This window comes from Callorhinus ursinus, unplaced genomic scaffold (assembly GCF_003265705.2).
Source record: "Callorhinus ursinus isolate GAN/ISIS: 27379988/994484 unplaced genomic scaffold, GSC_fseal_2.0 scaffold35, whole genome shotgun sequence".
In the NCBI taxonomy this organism is placed as follows: Eukaryota; Metazoa; Chordata; class Mammalia; order Carnivora; family Otariidae; genus Callorhinus; species Callorhinus ursinus.
Genome location: NW_027397097.1, coordinates 1,879,503 through 1,898,257, shown reverse-complemented (window position 1 = coordinate 1,898,257; position 18,755 = coordinate 1,879,503). Strand labels below are relative to the sequence as shown.

Here is an 18,755-nt window from a genome sequence, read left to right as displayed (position 1 = left end):
CTTGTTGTGAATGTACCTTTGGCCTCCAGAATCATCTCCCTTTCCTTTCTCACCTTCTCTTTACTTCTCAGAGCTGTCCCTTCAGTCCTTTCAAACTCAATGTCTCTTTCCTCCTAGTGATTCAAGGACCACTGGTAATTGAATACATCCATTGTTAAATGCCTATTAAACAGGTAAAGGGGACATACATCCTCAAGGAGCTCACTCTCAAAGAACTTATACGTTTAGAAGGAGGCAGAAACAGAGAATCATTTACCCCATAAGACTCAGTTCCTTTGGAAACCCTTCCCTAGCCCAAACTAAATTGGCCCCCTCTTTTCAGTGCCATCATTATACCTCTGATGCAGTGATTAGTCTTCCTTGTGTGTCTCCCACCACTAGGCTGTGGGCTCTTCAATGGGAGGGCCCCTATGTCCCTAGCACTTAGCCCAGGACTCAGCACAAAGATGATATGTAATGTTTAATGAGTGAATGGATGAATTCCGGTATATAATCATTCATTCATCCATTCAGTGCCCAAAACTTTACTGACTACACATTATGTATAAAGTCCTAGAGTGTAAGTATAAGTAAAATAGTTCTTACATAAAAATAACGCTATAATACTAGATTAGCACTCTTCCCCGGTCCGCGTCCCCAACCCCCACCCCCAAACCTAGCCTCCAATCTCCCACAGCGAAAGCCCTTACAGAAGTCCACGCCCCTCCAACTCAAGCTACCTCTCAGCCCTTCAGTCCTACCCTAGGACCCCCAGCTAATAATCTCAAATCTTAACACCCCCATCCTCTCTGGCTTCTCTCCCTATCTTCCATCTCCACCCTTGAGGTTACTGCAAGTCTTCTACCCCCACGTCCACCTCCGAGTCTCCGAGTCCCCGAGTCCCCGAGTCCCCGAGTCCAGGGTACCTCTGATTTCCCTCTCCGCGCACCCGCCCCCCAGTTCGCTCCTTCCCTCGCAGGGTCCCGCCTCCCCTAGGACCCTACTCCCGATACCTCTCCTCCCCTCCCTTCAGTTTCAGGCTGAGCCTCTTCCCTCCTTTACTCTGAACTCTTCTTACCTCATCTAGCTCCCGTTCCCCGGCAGGACCTCCTCCAACCTCCACCTCCACCACTGCCGCCATCTTCACAACTCTCCCCCTCCCCCGTCCCCGCGCGAGCCAGCTGCTTCCGCCGCTCAAGTGCTCCTAACCAATCGGCGGCTCGAGCTCCAGCAGGGGGCGGGGCATCAAGGCAGGCCGAGCTCCGAGAGGGACTAAGAGACCGTCTACCTGCTACTCCTTAAAGGTCAGGGAGAGGCGGTTTCCATGCACTTCCAAGCTTCGGTGGAGGAGGGTTCTTGGAGAATGAGAAATTGGACTTGTATTATTTTTAGTGAAAATATTTCACCAATTTTCCCCTTTGCACAGCCAAAAAGAAGAGGCTCTAAACCGTCAACTTTCGCGACGCTCCCTCACTCTGAGCTGCAAGGAGTGAAGCGTGGAAGCTGAGGACTACGTTCCCCAGAATGCATTGACTCTGACCCGGAAGTTTAAGTTCCGCGCTCTGGACAGATTTGTAGTGAGTGGAAATTTGCATAAAATATACATTTCAAAAAATAGACATAAAACATACATAGATACACACGAATGTATTTTGCTGATTATAGCACATGTCTTCCTGCCTCGATGGGAGTCATCTTTCAGAAACAGCGGCTTCTTGAGGCCACAGAACAAATTCCCGGACTTGGGGAGGCGTAAAGAGTCGTGCTCCGGGTCAGAAGGCGGAGGTCAGAGGGCAGAATTGGCGGGAGAATGGGTTTGTGGTCCACGATCTGAGGTAGCGGTGGCTCTTCGAGGTCCGTTGTCCCGGGTGAGGGGCTTGGGGGGTTGTTGATGGGGAAGGGAGTTGCCGAGAATGGGTGGCCATCAAGGAATGCACAGAACAGCGCGTTCCGGGGCGCGGGGGAAGTGGCTGCGCCGCTTAGCCTCTTGAAGCTGAGAGAAGAGCCTTGCGGGACCTCCGCGGCCCCCAAACTGCTTCTTGCCCTCTCACGCCTTAAGGTCGCTTTACAAATCTCCGTGCTCTTTCCTACCACACATCGTGCGTCCGCAACTCCTATCTTTACCCCCACGCATACACCTTATTCTCTGTGCTGCACCCCAACTTAAAGCTACCTAACTCATTTCCAGCCCCTCGTTATCTGTGCATCCGGACCCAACACCTTACAAACCTATGGCCTCTGCACACTTACCCCTGGGCGTCCCAGCTGGATCTGTGGGGTGAATAGTGCAAGGATGACCAGTGGACTCACAATAGAGTGCGTGTCCACTTTATTTTAGGACCAACAGGAACCATCCACAGGCATCTTATTTACTTAAAAGGAATTATTTTTATTATGCAAAAGAATGCAGAGAATATTATAAATACTTTATAACCCAACCACCCCACATTGACTCTTGACATCATGATCTATTTGTGTCCTCATTTTTTAAAAAGATAAAATAATACGGATAAAGTTTGAACTTATTTGTGTCTTCTTCTCTCAGACCCATTACTCTTAAATCTTTCCCAGACACAACTATTATCATAGTTAACTGGGTATTCTCCCAGTCCACTGAGAAAAATTATGGGTATTCACAATGTAATTGTATTATTTCATTTTGTTTTTTGATGAAAATAAGTGCTATTTTCTATATCATTCTGTAACTTGTTCTTTCACTATATTTTTTGAGGACTGTCCATGTTCATGTATATTTACATCTAATTCGTTTCTTTTAACTCTTAGGTAGTGTTCCATTATATTATATATATAGTATTTTACTATTCCATTTATCCATTCTTCAACTAATGGACATTAGAATTTTATGTTTTTTGCTATTAGAAATATTGTATGTGTCTGTACACAGATGAGTCTCTCTAGAGCTGCACTGTTCAAATAAGTTAACTACAAGCCACACATATGTGGCTGTTCTTGAAATGTAGCTAGTCAGAATTAAGATGGGCTGGAAGTGTTTATGAGAGGGCCAATCCTTTACATTGTAGACTTTTTAATTTTTTAAATTTTTTCTGGTCTTAGAGGAAAAGTATATGCAATTTCCTTATTACCAGGAAGTATGAGGATTTTTGGTTATTCAGGTGTTATGTGAATTGTATTGCTGTCTTCTTTCCCATGTTATTGCCAATCCTTTACATTGTAGACTTTTTAATTTTTTAATTTTTTCTGGTCTTAGAGGAAAAGTATATGCAATTTCCTTATTACCAGGAAGTATGAGGATTTTTTGGTCATTCAGGTCTTATGTGAATTGTATTTCTATCGTCTTTCCAGTTTTCTATTGGACTGTTTGCCCTTTTCGTACCGATTTGTAATACTTAAAAATATATATTCTGAATACTATCCAAGTTTTTATGTGTTGCAGATGCCTTCTTCGAGTCAGTCATTTCTATTTTAACTTTGTTTTTGTTACCTTAAAGTGTTTTTCATGTTTCCATCTTTGATCCATTTGAGTATAATTTTTTAAATATGTTATGAGATAGGGATCTACTTTTATTTTTCTTCACAAGTGGGCCAATTTTTTGAACACCACATATTCCTTCATCTTTTTTTGACAGACTCATGATTCTGTTCTATCTTACAATCAAAAGATGGTAAATTCCTATTTATTTGAGTCTGTTTCTGGAATCTGTTTGATCTGTCTTTTTAGAGTTGTAGCAATTTGTGGCCCTTTATTGGTTGATGAGTTTGTCATGTTTGCCAGAAACTTCTGCTGAAATTCTGATTGGCATTATATTGACTTAATAAACTACTCTTTTCAATGGCTCTTTATGCCTGCCGTGTTTCAGCACCTCCCATAGGTAGTGCCAAAATTGGGAAATGATGAACATGACAAAAATTCACATCCTCAAAGTGCTCACTACTTACTGGGGAGACACACAGAGTAAACATGCCATTGCCAAAAAAAAAAAAAGAATGACAGTATATACAAGTGCAAGGAGGTTGGAAACTTAATCTTGGAGAACAGCAAGCAATTTGATAGACTATGATCTTCCTGAAAATGATTGTATATATCTTATTCATCATTGTGTATCCAGTACCAGTACAGGGCCTGGTACCTACTAGACACCCCCAAAATATTAACTAAATAAAATATCCAAGATTGGCAGCTTAGGGTCTCCAAGCCTAGAGTATAGTTTGGGGCTGGCCAAGTCAGTCATCTGTATGTTAGTGATGAGAAATGGTGGAGTTTTTACATCAGATCACAAATGGGATACTAGGAGTTTCTCCAAAACAGAGACCATATCATTTATTTTTATATATCCATTATATCTCTGTATGCAGAGAGTAGGAAAAATTGCTGAAGTTCAGTGAGTTCCTGTTGTGGGAATTATCAACTCTAATTAATCTGAAGGCCTGGAGAGGTGACTCAGGATTCATCTTGCATTCTTCTCTCTTTGAAGCCATGGCACCATATTGAATGTGACCTGTGACGAGTACTTGACCTTTGGATGACCTTTATTAACTGTTACCACTGTCACAGCAGTCTGCCCCACTATAAGCACTCCATGACTGCTGGTCCATTGCAGCTCAATTTTTATGGTCATTCATTCAGCAGACATTTGCTAATCTGTTTCTCCCTCTTACATTGAGGATACGGAATTTAATTAGACGTGAAGCCTGTCCTCCAAGAGCCTACAGTTGGTCAAGGAACATAAGACATATACCCAGATAATTGTAACACAGAATCAAGAGGTTGGAACTATCACTTGAGCTGGTTGAGGTGGAGGTGATATTTTGAGCGTCAAAGATGCATTCTATTTGACAAATGCAAAAGGGAAAGAGCATTCCAGCCAGAGGTGATGGCATGAAGAAAGGCTTGGAGATGGGGGGAGGGGGGAATTGGGGGTTGAGGGAGCGGGGAAAGAGGCAAGAAGACCAAATATTATGGCCAAGAATTTTTCAGGGGTCATGGACTCATTCTCAGGGGCCAGATGGGTAATGAACATGGGTAAAAAAGGGCAGGGTATAAATATTTGGAGAGAGATCCTACTAAAGGCATTCAGACAACTTTAAAACACCTCTAGCCAAGGAATTGTTGAAGCTAGGTGATGGATGGGTAAGAGTCCGTTATACTAACGTGTGGTTTTTGCATATATTTAAAATGTTTCATAAAAAGTTTGGCAAAAGACAAAGTACAAATATCCATAATGAACTTTAATATAAAATAAAACAGTGAGAGGTAAAACACATCCTCTGATGGAAGGAATAGGAGCAGATGAAGCAGAAAATGTAGAGCTCTACATTGTAGATGCTTTGAGGGGCCAAGCTGCATTAATATTTATCAAGTACCTACCATGTAAAAAGGGATTCGAATACATCAAACCATTGAAGATTCCTAATAGGGGAGTAACAATGAAAAACAAGTTTAAGAAGATTGATTTTAAAAGGAAGACAAAGGGGCGCCTGGGTGGCTCAGTTGGTTAAGCGACTGCCTTCGGCTCAGGTCATGGTCCCAGGGTCCTGGGATCGAGCCCCGCATCGGGCTCCCTGCTCGGCGGGGAGGCTGCTTCTCCCTCTCCCATTCCCCCTGCTTGTGTTCCCTCTCTCTCTGTCTCTCTCTCTCTCTGTCAATTAAATAAATAAAATCTTAAAAAATAAATAAATAAAAGGAAGACAAAAACCGATAGACCTGTATATATAGTTGAACATTTGTTGGATCTTTGCTATGTGCTAGGCTCTAAGGGTATAAAGGTGAATGACTTAAGGCATAATTCATGCCCTTGGGAGCTCACCTACATATAAACTAAACATTACCATGCTAACATATTTTGTACTTGCCGCTCTGTTGCCCTGTGGTTGCATTCCAGTCGTTTCACATTTATTGGAATCTCACCCCCTGGTCCAGATCTGTTCCCTGCCCACTGCCCCCACAAGCCCATCATGGGCACCAGAAACAGTTTGACTGACTGCTGCCAAAATTACCAGAGAACCAGCCATGGCTAGTTTGTTTTTCTTTTGTTTTCTTCTTCAGGAGTAACATGAGGGTTCTTTCTCTTCTGGAACTGACGAGACCAAAACATAGGTAGTGCCAAAAGTGGTGACAGAAGAAATCCTGGGGGAAAGTATTTTTGCCTTGTACTTGGGACAACTGCTGGGCCCACCATGGCTCCTGTAAAGATTAGCCACGTGGTATCATTTTCCTCTCAGGTACGTTAATTAGCAGGCATGATTTTTTTCTTGGTGACTGAGAGGAGTGACAAAAATAGGAGACTTGGCTGCACTTGCAGGAAACTCCCAGTTTAATAGAAGAGACATATCACTTCTTTGGGGATCCAAAGTCAAAGGAGGATACACAGCTCTTGCCCTCAGGTTATTCCCAGAGCAATGCAGGATGCATAAAAGTAGTATTCCCAGGAATTAAAGGTAAAGAAGAAAACAACCTCAGGATTCCATCCTTAGTTTAAAGGGAACTATCAAAACCATAGACCCAAAGTCTGTACCAGGGTCCCTAGAAGGGCTATTTAGTTACTCCGCCATTGAGGGCAGACCACGCTCAAGGTCATCCCTGATGTGTGAGAATACCACCTCTACCATCAAAGGTGATCTCAGGGACGCCTGGGTGGCTCAGTCGGTTAAGCATCTGCCATCGGCTCAGGTCACAATCCCAGGGTCCTGGGATCGAGTCCCGTATCAGGCTCCCTACTCACCAGGGAGCCTGCTACTCCCCCTGCTTGTGCGTGCACGCTCTCTCTTTTCTGTTTCGCTCTCTCTCTCTTCCCCCTCACAAATAAATAAATAAATAAATAAAATCTTAAAAAAAAAAAAGTGACTCAGCCTCCTCCCTAAAAGTTCACTTTTCGGGAAATCCCGATTATCCCAATTAGGTCTAGATGCCGGGCCCTGGGCCCAGGATTGATACGGTGTGGTGATTCTTGGGAACTTCCTCTCCTGTCATTTCTATCCATTTATCCTTTCTTCCCATTCCTCCCCTTCTGTTACCCTAGTCTTTCTCAGAGAGGACCTTGGCATTTTGGGTAGGATAAGTCTGCATTTATAGCAGGGTCATTTGCCTGATGGGATATTTAGCATCCATGGACTCCAGACCCTAATGACAGTGATGCTTCCTGGTCATTATGACAGTCAAAGACATCCCCACTCATTTCTTTAGGAACTACTATATCAACTCCTAAGTGAAATAAAAATTACACCTATCCTTCTTACCAACATAGTCAGCCTAAATGGTTTTCTTCATATACTGAGCCCTATAGAGATCATTACTTATCACCTAATACTGAGGTTTTCAAACTGTGCTCTGTGGGTACCCACTTCTGGAAATTGAAGGCAGGGGGTCATATGTCTCTAGGCCCCCAATTTGTTTTTTAACCAGAGCTCTGTTTTTATTTGTTGAAAATAAACACACACACACACACACACACACACACACACACTACTATTAAGATTTCAGTTAAGAGGATGGATTTTATTGCTAAAACAAAATTGAAAACCAGGAACATAGTCTCCCTCCCTTTTAGTTATAGATGAAGAAATTTAGATCCAGAGAAAGTAGTTTGCTCAGGGCCTTTCCACAAAAAAATATCTAACTTTGGATTTGAACTGAATATCTCTCTTGGTACCGCTATTGTTGCCTTTGAACAAATCACTTTATTTCTAACCATCAGTTGTAAACTTAGAAAAAAATCCTTGCCTTTCTTTTCTCATAGGGTTACTTTGAAGATAAATAGATGTCTGTGAAAACACCTTATAAATGAAAGGAAATAGTCTAGTGTGGCGGTTAAGAGCTCAGAATTCAGAGACCTAGGTGTTCTGACTTTGGTCGATTATTTAGCTTTTGTAGCCTTGAATCTAGGCTTCAGTTTATTGATCAGTTAACAAACTAAGAAGCAATAATGTTAGGTAAACTAAAGAGTAAACTAAAGTGTTAAGAGGATGAAATGAGGTAGTTTGGTAAATGAAGGAGAGGTAAACGGTCTGTAGATCCCCTGGCACATGATAACTCCCATCTAGTGCTCATTCTATCATGTTAAAATGCCTGGAAAGGTTTTGGGAATGTAGGGAGCCCTCCTTCATGGGCATCCTCTTTAGCTTTCGACTCAGTGAGGATCCTGATGTTCACCTTCTCTCTCTGACTTAGGATCCTAAGTATCCTGTGGAGAACTTGCTGAACCCACACAGTCAGAGGGGACCTTGGCTCGGCTGCCCTCAGGACAAGAGTGGGCAACTGAAAGTAGAACTCCAGCTGGAGAGGGCAGTGCCCATTGGCTACATTGACGTGGGTGAGTGAGTCCTCAGAGCCCTGGGAACCTCTGCGGGAGACACAGGAATAACATTGGCTTCCAAATGCTCCACCAAAGTGTCTCAGTTTGGTCTAGCTGAGCACCTTTCATGGAATAAACCCTTCCTGGTGTGAAGGTGAGGTGTGGCCCCTGCCCTTGGGAGAGGTGTACGGTGTTGGCAGACTGAGGGTTCTGTTCACATAAAATGAAATGGGGATAGCATTCCCCGAATTAGGCAACATACCTGCCCTGCTTTGATCTGAGCAGTCTGGGTGAAGCCTTAGGACACTGATATAATTATAAATGCCACAAATAGAACCTGTATACACCTCTAAATATCATTGTCAAGAGCATGCTAGGGGCTGAGCTCTGCACACTGATCTGGGAAGACTCCCTAGGAATTTCTGGGTTGAGAAGGTTGGCCTTAGAATTCTCTGGAGTAGAGAACCGACAAAGACCATTGGTCTCAGCTCTGTCAGGATGGAGAGATGTCAGGCTTCTTACCAGGGGTTAACAGAGACAGATTAGCACTGCCTGCCACAGCCAGAGGCCAGAGAAGCAGCAAGTCTACTGAGTCAGGGAAGGTTTCTGGCTGGGAGGACCACCAGGAACCTTCATCTTGTCATTCTGTGGACTAAGGTCTCATCCACTTCAGTTGCTGGCTCAGTGTGTTCCTTGACCTTTCCAGGCCTCCAACTAGCTCTAGAAGGGAAGATTGTCCTTTTCCCACCCAATTCCTTGTGCACAGTCAGGGCAGCATCTTCCCATCACCCTTAAATTCTTCTCTCAACCTTTTGTCCCCAGGTAACTGTGGCTCTGCTTTCCTGCAAATTGATGTGGGCCGTTCTTCCTGGTCCTTGGACAGACCTTTTGTCACCCTGCTCCCTGCAACCATGCTAATGTCCCTAGCTGACTCAAAGCAAGGGAAAAATCGCTCAGGCGTCCGCATGTTTAAAGATGGTAAGGAGGGACGCTTGGGTGGCTCAGTCGGTTAAGCGTCTGCCTTCAGCTCAGGTAATAATCCCAGGGTCCTGGGATCAAGCCCCGGGCCGGCCTCCACATTCAGTCTGCTTCTCCCTCTCCCTCTGCTCCCCCTGCTCATGCTCACTCGCTGTCTCTCTCAAATAAATTAATAAAATCTTTAAAAATGAAGATGGTAAGGGAGGCAAAAGCAGAAATGGGAGAGAGACTGAGCAGAGAGATTATGAGAAAGAGATACAGTGATGCAAAGCTAGATAACCCAGGATAGAGGGCCATGGAGCTGGGCTGGTAGGTGGGCTTGTGGGAGGGGCCTATGCAGGGGCTCGGTTACATCTGTGGGACATGGGGTAGGCAGTGAGTGAACAGCTGTGTGGTATGTTTGTGTATGAGTTCTCTGTGGTAGGAATAGGTGATAGCCTGGAATATTTACGAGCTATGATTTATATTGACACATGACGTGATTTGGTGGAGGCTGATGTAGAACTCTTCTTTGTGAGTAGTGTTTTTATTTGTATAAATGGACTTTAGTGTGAGTACAGTAGTCCCCCCTCCCCTGCACCTCATCCATAGTTTCGCTTTCCACGGTTTCGGTTACCTACCATCAACCATAGCCCAGAAGCAGATGATGCTCCTTCTGACGTAGTGTCAGAAGGTCAGGTAGTAGCCTAACTGTCACAGTGCCTTCCTGCATCAGTCACCTCATGTCATCTCACCACATAGGCATTTTATCATCTCACATCATCGCAAGAAAAAGGGTAGAGTACAGTAAGATATTTTGAGAGAGAGAGACCACATTCACATAACTTTTATTAAAGTACATTGTTATAATTGCTCTATTTTATTTTTTTTAAAGCTTTTATTTATTTATTTGAGAGAGAGAGAATGAGAGATTGAGAGCACGAGAGGGAAGAGGGTCAGAGGGTCAGAGGGAGAAGCAGACTCCCTGCTGAGCAGGGAGCCCGATGTGGGACTCGATCCCGGGACTCCAGGATCATGACCTGAGCCGAAGGCAGTCGCTTAACCAACTGAGCCACCCAGGCGCCCCAATTGCTCTATTTTATTATTAGTCATTGTTGTTAATCTCTTCCTGTGTCTAATTTATAAATTCAACTTTATCATAGGTATGTATGTATAGGAAAAAAACAGTATATAAGGGTTTGGTACTCTGTGGTTTCAGGCATCCACTGGAGGTCTTGGGACATGTGCCCCACAGATAAGGATGGACCAGTGTATAAGTGCTAGTATAGAATAATGTTTATGTAAGTGATGGAAGCTATAGAATGGATATAATGAGGCGGTACCCAGTGTTCCTGAGTTCCAGTCTATGCAGATCTCTGTGTTCACGAGGCACTGCGGAAGAAACATGAGGCCTGATTCTTGGTCTCAGGGATTTACAGTCCTAGTAAGGATTTGTCCCTGTTGACACAGAGGTGTTTGTAATGTGAAGGAAGAGTGATATGGGAGGGTCACAGGAGGTGCAGGAGATGAGCTACTACCAGATAGTGCTGGGAATTAAAGGTGAGAAGGGTTTGCAGCACTGATATGTCATACTGGGAGTGACTTTGAAGGCCATGGAGTGCTGCGGGGGAGGCTGGGGTCTCATGGTCCGGGAGGGGTAGATGCAGCTCAGCTAACCCACCGGGCAAGGTGTCAGCTCAGACCCCAACACTGCAGGTACCTCCTGTCAAAATGAGACATTGAGAAGGTCCCTGGAGAAGTGTAGAATGAGGCTGTGCTCATGCTGGGTACCGAGTGGAACCCTGACAGAGGAGCGAATGTGGGAACGCGAGGCACTGGGTCTGAGCGCACCTTGACTGGCCTGCTTGGGACTGCCAGACACCGAGCACCGAGGCCTAAGGGCCAGTTACTGATGACCTCCATTCTTCCTTTTGTTGTTTACCCTATACAGTCTCGTCTTTTCTTTCCTCTCCTCGGTATTGACCTTCTCTTCCTTTCTCCTCTCCGTTTATGCATTTCCTTTCCCTTTCATTTTCTTTCTTTTTCCCTTGAGATGATTTCCTGGCGCCAGCCTCAGGTGAGTCATGGGATCGACTTCGCCTGACCTGCTCCCAACCCTTCACACGTCAGCAGTCTTTTGGCCTGGCCTTCCTCCGGGTGTGTTCCTCCCTGGACTCCTTAGATGACCCTGTGGGGGCTCCCTTGGCCCCCGAGAGCTCGAGGCTGAGCCAGGTATGTATAATCGTGGAACAAGGACTTCATATTTTCCCACTTTTTTTTTTCAGTTTCTGGTTAGAAAGCTGGTGCTTGATTGAGGGATAGACACATACACGCTCAAATAAAAACATAAATGGGCTTGCTACGCTTTCTTACAAGTAAGAGGGAACGCCTCTCCTCCCCTCTCACCCGTGGGAGAGTCAAGGGAGCGAGCCTTCAGGACAGTGTACCCAAAGCTATTGGACCACTTGTTTTTGAGCATGAATGAAGTCTCTTTTGGATTCAAACTTAATTTCATACTTTAGGTGTAGGTTCCTATGGGCTATAGCTTTCATCAGACTTTTCCTTCTGGCACCTGCCAGACTCAGGGCTCACTTACTGTCTCTCTGTCATTGCTGTCGCCTGACCCACCTGCCAGGAGAGCCAGTTAGAATCTTAGATATGTGCTCTGCGATTTCATCTGTTTTCCTGCTTTCTCTCCCTGTACAGCACATTCATACTGCTAAGAGAAGGTAGATAGGTATCTGGTCAGTTTACCTCCCCTCTTCTCAGCCAGTTTTCTAGTTATTTTTTCCTCCTAAGCCTATTTGGACTCTTCCTGCTTTCTCGTCCCTGGTGTCTTCATTTAACTTTCCAGTACCCTCCATCATAATTCCCTCCAAACAAGTACAAAGACAGAATCACACAAAGCTAGAGTCATAGAATTCTAGAGGTGAAAAAATACTTGGGAGTTCATCAAGCCCCATTCTGCACCTCTTCTACATCTCAGCTAGGGAAACTTCCATAGTCAAATTCACACAGTGAATCAGAGCAGAGGAGGGACTAGAAATCCAAGTCTCCTGTCATTGTACCACAGCGCTTCCTATGCACACGATGCGTCTTTAGAAGCTCCAAACATCTGACCTAACCAGAAGTTCAGCCCCAGGAGTGAATGTCACGGGTGTCATTCCTGTCATGGTTAGTGAGAACAACAAGAGACTGGGCATTGGGAAGAGAAAAGGGAGGAGGAGGAGGAGATGCTTCTGTCACGCAGCCTCGGGAGAAACCCAGAGAACTGAGACAAAGTAAAGCCTGGTCTGAGATTTCCTCCTTTGCAGGAAAAGCTCAAAACCAGTGGAAGCAGTTTGGGTGCTCTGCCGGATTCCGGCTCTGCAGCAGCCTGGGGCTCAGTGAGTGGCGCTACAGCCCTGGGGCCCCAGGCCCAGCTCCAATAAAATGCAAGTTCTGCGAGATTAGGGACCTGTTTGTCTTGTTCCACACTGATTCCTGGCAGCTAACACAGAGCATAGAACAAAGTAGGCTTTTAGATAACTCACCGTTCAGGGGCAAGTTGTAGATAGGAACACCATAAAATTTACCATCCAAACTCAGAGACACTTGGAGCGCAAAAAAAGAGGGCTGTGAATTTTATCAAGACAACAGTATTGTCCCAGGCAAACCAGGAGATGTGGTCTCCCTAATTATGGGCTAAATAAGGGCTTCTTAGAGCCTTTTCCATGTCAGTCATCTCAATTACTCTGCAACTTTAAGACCCTGGTGGGATGAAGGAGGGAGTCCGCAGCTCCAGAGCCATAATGTCAGAAGGGCGTTGAACATCAGCAGCAGAGTGAAACATATTGCACACACCTCAGGGAAACCACAGGGAAAGAGATCCTGAAACGTTTCTACAAGAGAGGGTTGGTATATGGAAACAGATTACTAGCACTCAGTTTTGTAATTTAAGATGTCTAAAATTCCATAGGCTTTTTTCCTCCTGTGTTGTAATAATGGTATATTATAGTGATAGCAGAACATAAGGGCTTTTAGGCCTGTGAAATAGGGTATTTCGTGGCACTGGTTTTCCAGTCAGGAAACAGAAGCACAGAGAAATTTAGTGAGATGCCCCAGGTCACATGGCTAAGGAGGTCTTGGAGTGGATTTGAACTCAGGCTGCCTGACTCCATTTAACCTGTGCTCGGGAGCTCAATTCCTAATCTCACTTAGATTTGAAGTTAAATAAACCATCTCTCCACACCCATCCAGTTGTCCTTTCTAGTAGCATTCGACTTAAAATTTATGAGACAAGGTAAAGAAAAAATAAACACCCTGGAAAATTAAGATATTTCAAAATTACTGCTAGGTCCAAGATGAGACTGTGATGGCATTTATAAAATATTAAACAGTGAATGTGATTACTTAAATAAGTAAAACAAGCTGTGAATGTGAATAAAAATACTACTTCTCATACTTGCAGAATGAGGTCAAGGTCATGCTTTACAAGAAAGATGTTTACTTTTAAAAGAATCTGTGAGGGCGCCTGGGTGGCTCAGTTGGTTAAGCGACTGCCTTCGGCTCAGGTCATGATCCTGGAGTCCCGGGATCGGGTCCCACATCAGGCTCCCTGCTCAGTGGGGAGTCTGCTTCTCCCTCTGACCCTCCTCCCTCTCATGCTCTCTGTCTCTCATTCTCTCTCTCGCAAATAAATAAAAAAAAATAAAAGAATCTGTGATAGGGATGCCTGGGTGGCTCAGTCAGTTAAGCGTTGGACTCCTGATTTCAGCTCAGGTCTTGATCTCAAGGTCATGAGCTCAAGCCCCACATTGGGCTCCACGCTAGGCATGGAGCCTACTTAAAAAATTAAAAAAGAATCCAATAGAAGAATCAGAGCTGCAGATTAAAGACGAAATTTTTTAGTTCTTTTAAATTCAAGGGAAAAAGTAAATTTGGAAAAATAAAAAAGGAAATAGGTACAGATGAATTGACACAGATAAATTGAATTTTGACAAGATAGAAACTGTGGCACATACCACATAAATAAAAGCTATTTAGAAATGATCTATTGTGTGATTATCACATGTAGACATTTCTGGAGTTAGAAGTAGAGAGGTTTATAAAATTCCTGTAATAGTTATGTATAATGGCTAGGCTAATACTTGTGGTATCTATATACACATATGTACATACACATCTCTTTCTATCAGTGGCTAAAATTGGTAGGTTTATAGTTGCAGGTGAACAAAATAGTTCACAGAAGAAATCATGCTGGAAATTAGACAATATTATTAAATAATATTACGAAGAGAAAAATGATGAGAATGTCCCCAAATAGTTCAAAATAGAACTATTTTTAAATATAGAGAAACATATGAGTATACTTAGTTTCTCTCACATAGGTGTATAGAGATAAGTGATTTGAGTTTTGTACCTACACGAATCAATTTTATATATGCACAGATTGAAACCACACACACACACACACACACACACACACACACACACATGCTTTCAAAAGTTTGCTTGTGATTATCAGTCCCGTGGCCCCATTTTTTCCCAACAGCATATATTCTTTGATCTTTCCGGATTATGACAAAACCCTTAGCACTGGGAAACTATACAAAATTACTGAGTCTCTGAATCTTGTATCTTACAGCTGGGAGAGAGTGTGCACACAAGCAAAGGTACCACATAAAGTTATAGCAAATATCTGTACTCTTACAAAAGCTGAAGCCCTCAGGTTTGGGACTATTCCTGGTACTAGGTGGCAGTGCCCCCTGGTGGAGGATATCTGTAGTTCATATTTTTCCATTTTCTTCTCAGGGCTCTGATGCTCAGGAGTCTGGTCCCAGCCCCTGGCTGGCTAATCCTTCCATTCGGAGGACATTCTTCCCAGATCCCCAAACGTACGTAGCTACCAGAATGGAGGTCTCTTGTCCACTTTTCGGTTCTTTCTCCTGAAAAAAGAAAGGCTACCAAGTCACTCACAGGCACTCACTGCCTGGTTTCCCCCACTTAATCACATCCTCTCGACCTAACCCTATCTGTAGATCAAACTTTCTTGGTTAGATGCCACTGAACAGAGTGAGCAGAATGGAGTCTCTGTTCTGAATGAAACCGAGTGCTGTCTGTCTCCCTGCAGGAGCACCAAGGAAGTTTCAGAGCTTAAGAATATCCTAAAACAGCTCCAGCCAGGGGCTTTGGGCCGTTCAGCCCACATGGTGCTTTCGGCTGCCCGGAGGGTGCCCCCTGTGAGTGTGGCAAGCACGAAAACCAGCCATGAGGAACCAGGTCCTAGTCAGCCAGCCGGCGCAGGTGAGTCCCCATCACCTACCTTTGGCTCTTCGTTCTCCCTAGCACCATGCTTTCTCCCTGAATCCACCGCTGCTATACAAGAATGCCTCGCTAATGGGACTTAATGTGGGAGAAAAGACAATTGTCAGTGTCTTGTTACCAGAAGAGAAATCCAGTATTGTATAGTAGTAATTGAAAGAACACTGGCCTAGAAATCAGGAATCCTTATCTCTTTGGGCCTCAATTCCCTCATCTTCAAAGTGAAGGAATTAAACCACAGAGCATATAGGCCTCTTGCAGTATTAATGTTTTGTGATCACTTCAGTAGGACAGTTAAGTCAGGGTGGTGGTGTATGGAGCTTATTGGAGAAATAAAGTAATGGAATAGCATGGTTTTATCACAGAGAAGAAAGGATTAAACATGTCGGAGCTCCTACTTTGCACCAGACATGACTAAGGCACTTTTACTAACTTAACTATTGAATGCTCATAACAAACTTATGAAGTAGATCCTGTTACTGTTATGCTCATTTTACAAAAGAATCTTTTTTTTTAAAAAAGATTTTATTTATTTTATTTGCGAGAGAGAATGAGAAAGAGAGAGCCCATGAGGGGGGGAGGGTCGGAGGGAGAAGCAGACTCCCCGCTGAGCAGGGAGCCCGATGTGGGACTCGATCCCGGGACTCCGGGATCATGACCTGAGCCGAAGGCAGTCGCTTAACCAACTGAGCCACCCAGGCGCCCACAAAAGAATCTGAGGTTCAGAAAAGTTAAATATTCTGAGTCACCCAGCTAATAAATGTGTGTGCCACTAATAAGTGCCACTAAATCCAGGATTTGAACCCCGGGGTTCTTGGTTTTAACTGGTCTAGACAGCAAGAGAGAGAACACATAGAGTTCTCATTGAAAACCTTTGGTTTCACTCATTGCCTCATTGGGAGAATTTTTAAAATTTTAAAAAGAAACGGTTTATCTGTCATTTTAAAGAACTGAGCAAATTACTGATAACATAAGTATGTTATCTCATTGCAGAAATAGGGTACATTGGTCATCTATGTTTGCATAAAGAAATTTCCCCAAAACTTGGTAGCTTACAACAATATTTATGATTTCAAAGTTTCTCGTAGTTAGGAATCTGGGCCTGGCTTAACAGCATCCTTAAGGCTCCAGATCTGAAACAAAGCTACAGTCATTGCAAATGGAATGGAAATGATCTGCTCCCCAGCTTACTCCCATGGTTGTTGGTAGGAATCAGTTCCTTATGGGTGTTGGATTGAGGCTTCCCTCACTTTCTTCACCCTGAGAGCCTCTCCCTGGAGCATGTCATAATGTGGAAGCTTGCTTCATCAGAGTGAGCAAGCAAGCGAGCAAGAGAGAGAGTGCTAGCAAGAAGGAAGTCCGTCTGGGGCGCCTGGCTGGCTCAGTCAGAAGAGCATGAAACTCTTAATCTCGGGGTTTTGAGTTCGAGCCCCATTCTGGGCATAGAGATTACTAAAAAATAAATAAGCTTAAAAAAAAAAGTAAAAAGAAAGAAGTCAGTCTCTTATAACCTAATCACAGGAGTGGCACCCCATCACTTTTGCCGTATTCTATTCATTCAATTCAAGTCATTAGATTCTGCCTAAATTCAGCGGGAGGCACGAATACCAGGAGGCAGGAATCAATAGGAGTCATTTCAGAAGCTGTCTACCACATAAGGAAGGATGTAGTTTATAATTTTAAGAGACAGAAGATGGGAAGGAACTAACCTTTTGGGGACACCCAGTCAGCTGGGCACTGGAACTGAAAAGCACCTTCAAAAATATTAAGTACTATATAAAGTGTTTTGGAAGCTCTGAAAAGCTAGACAAATGGTTGTTGCTGGGTTTTGTTGCCACTCATTTGATAGATATTTATTGAACATCTCTGTGTGCAAGGCTCCATGCTAGGTGTCAGGGATACCACAGTAAATAAAATAGCAGTGCTCCTACCCTAACAGAGAGACTTCTCCATGTCATACAAGTAAGTCTAAAACTTCAGACTGTGATAAGTACTTCAGAAGCAAAGCACAGGGGTCCCTGGGTGGCTCAGTCATTAAGCGTCTGCCTTCGGCTCAGGTCATGATCCCAGGGTCCTGGGATCGAGCCCCTCGTTGGGCTCCTTGCTCAGCAAGGAGCCTGCTTCTCCCTCTCCCTCTGCCCCTTTCCCCCTACTCATGCTCTCTCCTTCTCTCAAATAAATAAAGTCTTAAAAGAAAAAAAAAGAACAGCATATGTGAAGGCCTTTTTGTTAATGCGCTAGATGTAATGAGTGTTTCTAACACAGAGCTCAGACCAGAGGAGCAGAACTCAGAGAATGATGTGAGCAGGACGAAGAGACGCAAAGTGCAAGCTCGCAGGTGAGTAGGTCAGCCTGAAAGATCCAGATCACCTCCCTAAACCTTATTGCCCTTCTGGGCACCTGTCCTTCCCCAACCTGTGTCTTAGTCGAGTCAGAGAGTGCCCTCGGGTCTGCATCTTGATCTCAGGGTCTGGACCTAGAGGGTAAGTAGAGAAAAGATGTCCTTGTCCACATGTTGCCAGTTAGGCACAGAGGGAGCTCTGTAGTGAATTAGAACCTGGAGATGTGTACACTGTATCTCATGGACTTCATTAAACTTTTTCTGTTTCAAAGAACACTGTCAAGACAATAAAAAGAACCCACAGATTTTGTGAGAAAATATTTGCATATCATATTCAATAAGGGACTTGTTTCTAGAATACATAGAGAATGCTTACAACTCAACAATAAAAAGATAACCTAATTCTTAATGGACAAAAAGACTGAATAGACTTTTCTCCAGAGAAGATATACAAATGGCCAATAAGCACTGAAAAGAATGCCTAATAGTGATCAGCGATCACATCCAGTAGGATAGCTGTAATCAAAAAGACAGTAGCAGGGCACCTGGCTGGCTCAGTTGGGAGAGCATGCAACTCTTGATCTCAGGGTCTTGAGTTCGAGCCCCACGTGGGGTATAGAGCTTACTTTAAAAATAAATTTTTCAAAAAAGACAATAACAAATGTTGGCAAAGATGTGGAGAAATTGGAACTCTCATACACTGCTGGTGAAAATGTAAAATGATGCAGTCACCCTAATAAACAGTCTGGCAGTTCTTCAGAAAGCTAAACATAGAGTTACCATATGACCCGACAATTCCACTTCTAAGAATAGACCCCAAAGAACTGATAACAGGGGCGCCTGGGTGGCTCAGTCAGTTCAGCGTCTGCCTTTGGCTCAAGTCATGATCTCAGGATCTGGGATCG

At 43.9% G+C, this 18,755-nt stretch overlaps 2 protein-coding genes across 8 annotated transcripts in view; one reads left to right on the top strand and one right to left on the bottom strand.

Moving 5' to 3' along the window:
- RNF121 (ring finger protein 121) overlaps nucleotides 1-1,442 on the bottom strand; it is a 78,051-nt gene extending 76,609 nt beyond the window's left edge. For 2 of the 7 annotated variants that reach the window (XM_073879643.1, XM_073879644.1), the window contains exons 1-2: nucleotides 1,058-1,080; nucleotides 54-162 (exon numbers count right to left, since the gene is read on the bottom strand). Coding sequence is in view for 2 of the 7 variants with exons in the window: in XM_025894092.2 (XP_025749877.1) it covers nucleotides 1,058-1,120 (63 nt within the window). In the remaining 5 variants the exon portion in view is untranslated. Of the gene's footprint in view, nucleotides 1-53; nucleotides 163-1,057; nucleotides 1,145-1,267 lie in introns of those variants that run through there. The other 5 variants (XM_025894092.2, XM_025894094.2, XM_073879646.1 and 2 more) reach the window with 4 other exon arrangements.
- Nucleotides 1,443-1,764: 322 nt separating this feature from the next.
- XNDC1N (XRCC1 N-terminal domain containing 1, N-terminal like) overlaps nucleotides 1,765-18,755 on the top strand; it is a 39,341-nt gene continuing 22,350 nt past the window's right edge. The window contains 8 exon segments of the mRNA XM_025848419.2: nucleotides 1,765-1,833; nucleotides 6,005-6,180; nucleotides 8,126-8,267; nucleotides 9,072-9,227; nucleotides 11,260-11,438; nucleotides 15,000-15,082; nucleotides 15,319-15,491; nucleotides 17,775-17,847. Of these exon segments, the coding sequence (XP_025704204.1) occupies nucleotides 6,136-6,180; nucleotides 8,126-8,267; nucleotides 9,072-9,227; nucleotides 11,260-11,438; nucleotides 15,000-15,082; nucleotides 15,319-15,491; nucleotides 17,775-17,847 (851 nt within the window). The 5' untranslated portion in view covers nucleotides 1,765-1,833; nucleotides 6,005-6,135.